Source organism: Sarcophilus harrisii, chromosome 5, assembly GCF_902635505.1.
Source record: "Sarcophilus harrisii chromosome 5, mSarHar1.11, whole genome shotgun sequence".
NCBI lineage: Eukaryota > Metazoa > Chordata > Mammalia > Dasyuromorphia > Dasyuridae > Sarcophilus > Sarcophilus harrisii.
The window spans coordinates 54,241,293-54,250,711 of NC_045430.1; the positions used below are offsets into that span (position 1 = coordinate 54,241,293).

The 9,419-nt window shown below is 40.2% G+C and overlaps 1 protein-coding gene across 1 annotated transcript; it reads left to right on the forward strand.

The window, feature by feature from the left end:
• Positions 1–255: 255 nt before the first annotated feature.
• PHLDA1 (pleckstrin homology like domain family A member 1) lies at positions 256–3,393 on the forward strand. Its single transcript, XM_031940158.1, has 4 exons — positions 256–264; positions 1,033–1,146; positions 1,266–2,248; positions 2,712–3,393. Exons 1-3 carry the CDS (start codon positions 256–258, stop codon positions 2,205–2,207), a joined length of 1,065 nt encoding a protein of 354 aa, XP_031796018.1. The 3' UTR covers positions 2,208–2,248; positions 2,712–3,393.
• The last annotated feature ends 6,026 nt before the right edge of the window (positions 3,394–9,419 follow it).

The following is a 9,419-nucleotide window of genomic DNA, read 5'->3' on the forward strand; positions in this document are numbered from 1 at the left end:
GAGAACTTGCAATCAAATCTACCCAGCCATAGTGCAAAAGGGGTGTTTATTAGATGGAAAATTGGTTGAGAAACTTTTATCTTCCCATAGCAATCTGTGCCTCGCACGGAGCCCCAACTTCATGAAGTTGAACGAGTCAGACGGTATCTTCCTCCTTCTCTGCAGATCTGGCTTGTTCAGCAAATATCACTTCTCCACAATTCAAATGGGGCTAATGAAGGTGCTTGTGTGCTCAGATATTAACATATTTTGTGGATGGCGGAAGTGTGTGTGCAATGTCAAGAGTAAACCGAAGAGTTTGTGTGGCTGCTTGGAAGCGTGATTGCCTGGCTGTCCTCAGTTAACTTATCTAGTTAACTGGATAGCTTGAGCCCAAAGGAGTTGAGTGGCAGGGATCTCCAACCTTTTGCAATGTGTTTTTTTAAGGTAGGGATTCCTCGAAGGGCTGTTTTGAGAGGAAGTTGGAGTGTTGGTAGCTATCACCTCCACGCTTTCCCTTGTTTTCCAGGATTGTTATCTGCGAGTGTTATAGGAGTCCGATTTCACTGGCAGAGTATTCCCACTCACTTATATTTTGGGGAGCGAGGGGGGAGCAAGATCTGGGTTTGAATGCTGTGACAGGTGAAATCCACTTTTTAAAGGTAGAATTTACTAGAAAGGATTCTTCGAGATCACTTATATTTTGGGGAGCGAGGGGGGAGCAAGATATGGGTTTGAATGCTGTGACAGGTGAAATCCACTTTTTAAAGGTCTCTTCGAGACCCCAGCTCGCACATTATTTTAGATTTTTTTTGGGGGGGGGGGGTTAAGGTCGGATGTTGGAAGATTGTAGGAGAAAAACCGGTGGAGAAAGAAAGTGGAGGTGCGATTTAGTGCAACCTCAGTGACAGGATCCTCCAGAATGCCCAGCATTTTTCAAGCTTTTTTGGAGGAAGCTGTCCAGCTTCTGGACACAAGATGCTCCCCAGGAGAACCTCTCCTATCCCCATCTTCCTCTATTCCTCCCTCTCTTCCCTCCCCTCCCCCTTATAGGGAAAGCGGAAGGGAGGGCGGGGACGGAGACAGCCAAATCTGAAAGAGAGCCAAATTGTTAGGCGCAAGCCAACGTTTGGAAAGCTAGCGGGGCAGTCCGACTGGCTGGCTGGGGTTGGGGGCGGGTGGATGCTCGCTGAGCCTTTTCCTGGGTGTCACTCTGGGGCGGGAGGGATGGCTCATTCAAAAGCACAGGAAGGGGGCAGGGCCACTAGTCTCCTGTAAGCTGCTAGCTAGGGAGGAAGACAGTAGGCAGCAGGCAGCAAGCAAAAGGCAGGAGCCGAGCTCAGGCAAAACACCAGGACGCGGCTCCTCGCCGCCCAAGCCGCCCTGCCCCTGCTCAGCTTTCTCTACCTCTACCCTTGGGCGGACGCGAGAGCCGCTGGGGGGAGGACAGCGCCAGCCTGCTGCTGCTGCCCCCGGCGCCGGCGGCTACAAGGCTTGGAGGACGGAGAGGAGGAGAGGCAGGCAGGAAGAGCAAGGGCTGCGGTGGCGGCCACCCTTATGCGGAGAGGATGCTGGAGAGCGGTGGCTGCAAAGCTCTGAAGGAGGGAGTGCTGGAGAAGCGCAGCGATGGGCTGCTGCAACTGTGGAAAAAGAAATGCTGCATCCTCACCGAGGAGGGTCTGCTGCTTATTCCCCCCAAACAGCTGCAGCAGCAGCAGCAGCAGCAGCAGCAGCAGGGGGCCGCGGCAGAGCAACCCCATCCGAGCCCTCCAGCCACCGCTGCCGGCCTCGAGCCACCTGCAAAGCTCAAGGAGCTGCATTTCTCCAATATGAAGACGGTGGACTGCGTGGAGCGTAAAGGCAAGTACATGTACTTCACTGTGGTCATGGCTGAGGGCAAGGAGATCGACTTTCGGTGCCCCCAGGACCAGGGCTGGAACGCAGAGATCACGCTGCAGATGGTGCAGTACAAGAACCGTCAGGCCATCCTGGCCGTGAAGTCCACTCGGCAGAAACAGCAGCACCTAGTGCAACAGCAGCAGCAGCAGCAGCAGCTTTCGCGGAACCCGTATCCTCACCCGCATTCTCACTCCCAACAGCACCCGAACCCGCACGCACAACCCCAGCAGCTGCCTCCGCCACCAGCTCAGCAGCAGCAGCAGCAGCAGCTGCAGCAGCTGCAGCATCCGGGCCACCGCCTACTCCGCAGCACCTCCAACTCCGCCTGAATGGGTAGAGTTCAGCTGCCTCCTCACCCAAACCAGACCAGGTAAGATGTGGGTAGATACTGTGGCTAGAGATAATGGGGAGTACCTCTTCCGTACCCCCTCTCTTTTCCTCCCACCCCAGGCAGGAGGTGATTGGGAAGAACGAGTGAGGCAGGAGTGAGTGAGTGCTGAGATTATGCAACAGAAGCAGAAAGGAAAGCGAAGTTTCTAAACTGGAAGCAAGGAGGGTTTCTAGATTGGAAGCAAGGGTTCCGGGAACGATAAGACAATTCTGTTCAACCCGCATCTTCCCACTTTTGTTCAAGGAACAAAATCTCCAGTAACTGGGGGATTCGGTTCTATAGCTAAATCTATATTCGGCTCTTGGAACAGAGTCGGGCACGCAGAGGGAAAGGGAGCGAGACAGAAGGGCTTTGCAGAAGGGCTTGTGCCAGCTGGCGTGGAGCGATAGCCGGGTTGGTCTGGAAATCTTCAGAGATCCCATTCAGTGTCATTACTTTCCAGGTTGAATTAAAGAACTCTTCGGAAAGAACTTCTTCAGTTGGAAAACTAAAAAACAACTCCTCCACCAGATTTGGACCTCACCTTTGTGGTAACCTGTGGCTTGCTCCCCATCCCAATTAGTTTTCTGCACAGCCCTCATCAAAATGCAGGGAAGAATTTAGAGTCATGAAGACTTTGACAGTTATTTATGAACCTTGGACGGTTTTTAACCTTTGACGGTTATTTATGAACCGTCATCTTCTAGATTGTTGGGACTTTCTAGGAGAATTGATGTACTGTAATTTCATTTTAATGTATTTTAATTTGCAATTATTTATTAATTTTTCTTAATTCTCAGACATTTCTGAATGTAGGCCATTTTCAAGAAACAATTTGTCAAACCCCATTGCCAAATTCTGATCCTTGAAGATGTGGGAATGGGATGTGAGAAGATGTGGGGAAAAGAGACAGGAATGAAGACTTTAATAAGGATACCAGGTTGACATATCAGGTTGCCAGGTTGACTATGATGGTTTAGGTTTTTTATTTGAGCTATATTTTGGGTAGAATTTAGTTAAAATCAATTGGGTATTTATGAGAATGTTTCTCTGAAAGAGAACAAAACTTGGTTTCAAAATATTTATTGAAAATTATCTAGCTGGGGGCAGCTAGATAGATAGTGCAGTGAAGCCCTGAAGTTAGGAGTTCAAATGGTTCAAATCTGGCCATTATACTTCCTGTGTAACCCTTGGCAAGTCACTTGCCTCTGGGGGAAAAAAAAATCATCCAGCTGTTTCAAAAAATTACCAGCCCCGGGTAGGGGTGAAAAACTTTTAGCAAACCTGCCATGTGGATTTGATTGTGATGTGTTTGTTCATTAACTTAAAAATATGTGCTTAAATTATTTTGAAAAGGAAGCAGGAAAGAGAATGATCCAAGTTTTGAACCATTTTGGTTTTTTGACCTTATCTGAGTATGAGCTTTCTCCAGTCCAATTGTTTGATTTGAATTTAATTATCTGACCTTTTTTTTTTTTTTTTTTGCATTGCTTTTTGAAGAATTCCTCAGTCCAGGTTGTAAATATTTGAAAGGATAACATTCATAACATTTGAACATTCATAAGTTGGAATGAAAATGTATTACAAAAAAGCTATTTTTTTTGCTTTGTAGATCTGCAGGATGTGAAAAAATCCTTGGTATTACAAACTCTGTAATTAGAAAAAGAAAATGAAAGAACATAATGAGAGAAAAAGGAGAGAAAGTATAGTTTACAAACTACATCGTTATTATAATAAGAAAATATAGTTTATAAACTGATAAAACTTTGGAAACTTTTCCTTTAATTAAAAAAATCAAAACAAAAAACAACAATCCTAAAACTAATTAGGACTAATTAACCTGTATCTCTGATACCAGATTTTGGCCAATATTGTAGATTGCTGAGCAGTCAAAAAAAGGCCTTGCTGTTAGATTGTTGCTTGGGTTAGATTTATTTATACTCTATTTCACATTTAAGTAAGTAGATTGTAACTTTAGAGTCAGTCCACAAAGCAGTTTTTTAATAGTAGATCAAATAGCGACTTTCCTAGAGTCATCATGCCATAGCATCTCTATTAAAACCATCAGTTTTTCAAGTAAATCGATTTGCTTTTTCAGAATCATGTGGCTTTGAAATGGGATTGTGAAGGTCATCTAGTCCAGCCTCCTCCTTATAAGCCTGAAATTTATTATCTATTTACAGTGATAATTTACCTATCAAAATGATTCATTACTTGGCAAAGCAGCTCTTTTAAATTTTGTAAATTCATATTCCATGATTAAGATTTGTACTAGGTATGAAATGCTTTATTATTATTTTCTTTATATTTTATTATTTTTTTTAATGCACATTTTAAAAAAATAAAGAGTGAATTGTTTCTGTAACTGGGAAAACAGTTCTCTCTGCATCCTAGAGTTAGAATTGGAAAAGTTTCCTTTCAATTTACAAATTAGAAATTTGGTCAGTCACATAGCTAGGCATTCCTTATCTTCTGGGCAACTAGCCTGACGCTTATTTAATATTATGCTCATGTATAGAAACTGGTTTGCTGGTTTGTTCAATGGAAGTCACCAGTCTGGTGGCTCTGATTGTGCTTGACCATCTACTTTTTGGGCAGATTTTTATGTTTTGGAGGTCATTTGAATAATTGGAAGGATCATAGAATTTAATTACAGAGCTTTAGAGAACAGAGTTGAGCCCCCTTAAAACAAGTCCCCAGTTATGCAGTGGGAGAGGTTAGGAAAGCAGCTAATGAACATGTTAAAATAAGTGAGATAATAATAGACTATATTTTTTCAGGTTTGCAAAATGATTCACATTCCTTATCTCACTTTAGGTCCCTAAAATGGTGAAGTAGAAAGTGGGTCACTTCTCTCATTTTACAGTCATGATAGAGTTGAAATTCCATCTCAGGACTTTTGGCTCAAGTATTTTCTTCTGTTTCTAGCACATGACAGTAATGACTTATAATGAATTGCCTCTTGAAACCAGGCACAGCATGGTACATCAGAAAGAGTCGCCTGGCTTTGGATATCCCAAGGATATTTGGGTTTCATTCTTGGATCTTCCAGGTGCCATGCAAATCACTCCACTTTCTGCAATTGTGAAATGAGATTGTCTATGACTAGAAATTTTGTTTTAAGAAAAAAGTTTATTTAAAAAGAGATAAATTACTTAATTTTTTTTTTCATTGTTTTACATTTGTCAGGTGGGCAATGCAAAGGATCTACTTTGCACAATACAACCATTTCCTTCCAAGGTCTCCGTAGCTCATATGCTTACTTAGAAAATGCAATAATAATGCCTGCCCCTCAAGGTCTTTTGAAGACCAAGAAAATAGTCTCATGGAGAAAGGCAAATTTTCCCCTTTAATCTTAAGATAATAAAGGAAGGAGAACATGTTGAAAAATCTATTCAGACTGGGCATTTGGAAAGTGAAAGAAAGGAAACTTGTGTATCTTGACCCCTTAATGCTCTGTATCTGGTAAGGGCTCAAATATTTGTTGCTGCTATCCAGCACCCCAGATATATTTGAATATGTTGTTTTGCCTGACTTTTCCGCTATCCTTCATCGACAGTCGTAATTGCTGCTCTCATCACAGAAGTGCATGCATCACAACTCTGGCAGCCTGTTTATAGAACTTCAAAACCAGCAGGAATCATTGGATTTTCTGAGACATTATAAGACTTCAAAATCTGCAGGAATCATTGAGTTGAAAAATTAAGACAAGACTATTACAAGGAATATTAGCAAAATACATAATTGCTTGACAACACTTGCTAGCTAGCTACTACATTATCCCTATTGGGGGAAGGTGGAGTTCATATTATTTGGCTTTCATATTATTTCAATATTATTTATTTTATAAATAAACAATTCATAAGAAGTTCCAGAAAAATTGTCAGGAAGTCTATGAAACAAACTCTGAAATGCCTGATTTTAGCTCTCTCCACAAGTGTCTGGACTCACACTTAATAAATAAAGAACAGAATAGGTTGCTGAACCAAGCATTTAGCAGGATGCATGGCATCTTAATAAATTTAAATAAATTTCATACCTTGTTTACATTAAATGCCATAAAAGATGCAATGTTAAAACTTTATACTTGGGCAATTAGATTGAGCTAAATAACCTTTCCTCCTGATAGTTTCTTTGTTCAGTTATATACTATTATTTAATTGTTCAATAATTTAATTCAGTTATGTACTATTATTTAAAAACAGTGTGGAAGCCTTTTAGAAGAGTTCACCTAGCTATTATCAGGAATTGGCCTCTGCCAATATTTCAGGATTTCATTTATTGTTGTGTTCTTAGTGATCATACTAAAACTTTGAACAATAAAAATAACTAAGGTGTAAAATCAATTAGCTGCATGACTTTCAAATCTTAAATTAAAAGTTTTGTGATTTGGTTTTATCATGTTCTCTAGGAGGAATAATTCTGTTAATTCCAAACAATGTATGATGTCAAATGGTTGAAATGACCATTAGTATATATTTTTGAGAGGTATTTTTTGTTTTCCTCTCAGATGGTTTCCCTAGAGTCCTTTTCTCTCTTTGTTTCTAGCTTTTTCATCTCCCCTCTTTTTTTTTTCCTTTTCTGGACAATGGCTTTCAAGGTTAATTTTTCACCAGTGATGGCAACTAGCACAAACCTATAGAAAAATAGTAAAATGATTTGTTGGGAAAGTTGCTTAAGACACAGAGTCCAGTTTTTCCTGGAAAAGAATCATCCCAGTATATCATCCCAGATCTATACAGATCTGCCATATGGCAGCTGATAAAAGATATTTACAGTGTGTAGAACTGAAAGCTGTGATGAAGCTATGGGGAAAGTTTTGGTAACAAGAGGTCTTCTGAGATATCTTAATATTGATTTTCCAAAGGCAAGATGACAAATCTTTTGCCAATTGTATTCTTCACTCTCTTTTCTTTAAGATTCATAATAATTTCTAAAAAGTGGAAGATATATCAAAAGTTTTCTAGCTTATCATCCTTGTGAAGTGACTAGTGTTATTTTAGCATAAATAAGATATATCTGAAAAAAGTGATTTATTTTTCATATTTTTTCAAAATACATTCCATTTCCAACAAAGAGATATCTATTGAAATGACCTGTTGGCTTCCACAAAAACTTCATATACTAATGTGTATTAGTACACCACAGGTACTAGCTGGAGAGATGTTTCCAAATGGTCTGAGAATCTCAGAAATAATCAGGCACTTCCTCCAAAGGAAGTTCTTTAACCTGTTTTCACAGAAAAAAAAAAAAAAAAGCACATTCTTTTTGAAGGGTTAGGGGTTTTGTTTTCGTTTTTGTTTTTTGTTTTCCACCATTGACATTCTGTGGGATTTCCCAACAAGTGATAATTGCCAAGGGAATTTGAGTTAGATTTCATAATGCTGATTCCTTTGTATCCAATTTACCTTGAAGAGACATTGATTTCCAATTTGGCTTCTGGTTTATTGGCTTTTTTGATACATTCCAGGGTTTCCTGACTCACTTTCCTGAGGATTGGCCAAGATGGTGAGTGGGGGTAGTGATTGTGCTAAAGGAAAGCCCCTTTCTTACTGACAGATCAGGATCTTGCTAATCATTGTTGGTGTTCAAAAGATTTTTAAATAGGTGAGGGCATTTAATTATTGGAGCACAGTGCTCCAATACATTGCTCCAATAACTGATACAGTGCTTCAATAACTGATGATCTAGGTTTTCAAGATGAAAAAAAAAATGGTAAGAGGAAAGTTTGCTACAAGAGGAGAGAAGTATTGTGGTGGAGCAAGTGACTTTGCAAAGAACCTGGGTTCAAATCAGAGAGAGGTCTCTTATTTCCTGTGTGGCTTTGAGTAAGGCAATTAACCCCTTAGATGCTTTCAGTTATCCAACATTTTATGATCCACTTGGAATTTTCTTGGCAGATTCTGGCCAGGTTTGCTATTTCCTTCTCTAACTCGATTTACAGATGACAAAACTGAGACAACCAGGGTAAATAACTTGCCCCAATTCATACAGCTAATAAGTGTCTAAGGTCAGATTTGAACTCCGGAAGATGAGTCAGGATGACTCCAGGCCTGGAGCCCACTGGTTGCCTAACTATATCCCTAAATCTAAGTTCGCTCAACTATAAATTTAGATGGTTGAGCTTGATGACTCAATTGCTAGCACATGTCAGTGATTTCACTTAGATTGAATTGCCTCTTGAAAGCTGGTGGCTTTTGTAGAATTGTTGGAAATAACCTCCTTCAGTGCACTGAAGATAAAAACCTTAACTTACACTGAAATAGTGCTTTTAAAATGTGCAAAGTCATTTATTTCATTTATTTGAATTTCATTTATTCAAAGTCAGCTATTTCATTTATTTGTTCCAGAGTATCTTATGATTAGGTACTATAGCATGTGAACGTTGTAGTTGAGGAAAGGAAAAGTAAGGGATGGTGCAAGGGATAGAGCATTAGCTCTAGAGTTAGGACCTGCTTAAAAAAACCAAAGCCACCCAAAACTTAGCTGCCCAGGATTACACAACTGGGAAATATCTGAAAATTTGCACCCAGGTTTTCCTGATTCTAGCATTTTCCTGCCCTCTCCTTACAACCCTTTTCCTCCTTTTGTATTGCTCCTGAAGGTCTGCTGAAATATAATCATCAGTGGAGCTCTCTTTGTGGGCCAAGAGAAAAATTTTATTTGAAGAAGGAACTATAAAGTATTTGACATTTTAACTGTTTATACAAAGCTACTTATGATGTAGTGATCCCAAACACATGACATTAACTGGAGGTTATATCTCCGTGTCTCAGCACTTAAAAAATACCAAGCTTAAAAAACTTCCCAAGCAAAATTTAGATAGTTCCTATTCTTATTTCTGGTGAAGAAGTACCAGAGGATGTAAATAACAGAGAGATAGTAGGGTGAAATGAAAGAGACTCCCAGGATGGGAGCCAGGAGTCCTGTATTTATTCCTCATTTGTTATTAACTAACTTTTGTCCAGTTGTTTCAGTCCTGTATGACTCTTTGTGACCCTATTTGGAGTAGTTTGCCATTTCCTTCTCCAAGTTATTTTACAGATGAGCAAGTTAGGGTTAAGTGACTTACCCAGAATCACAGATCTAGTAAATGTCTGAGGCAAGATTTGAACTCAAGTTTTCCTGGCTTGAGGCCTAGGGCTCTATCCATTGTGCTATCTAAACTTCA

Excerpts from the sequence above, each read along its gene's own strand:
- PHLDA1 (XM_031940158.1), top strand. Across the intron at positions 1,147-1,265 it reads AGTCCGACTGGCTGGCTGGG|CTAGGGAGGAAGACAGTAGG; the intron begins GTTGGGGGCGGG and ends GTAAGCTGCTAG.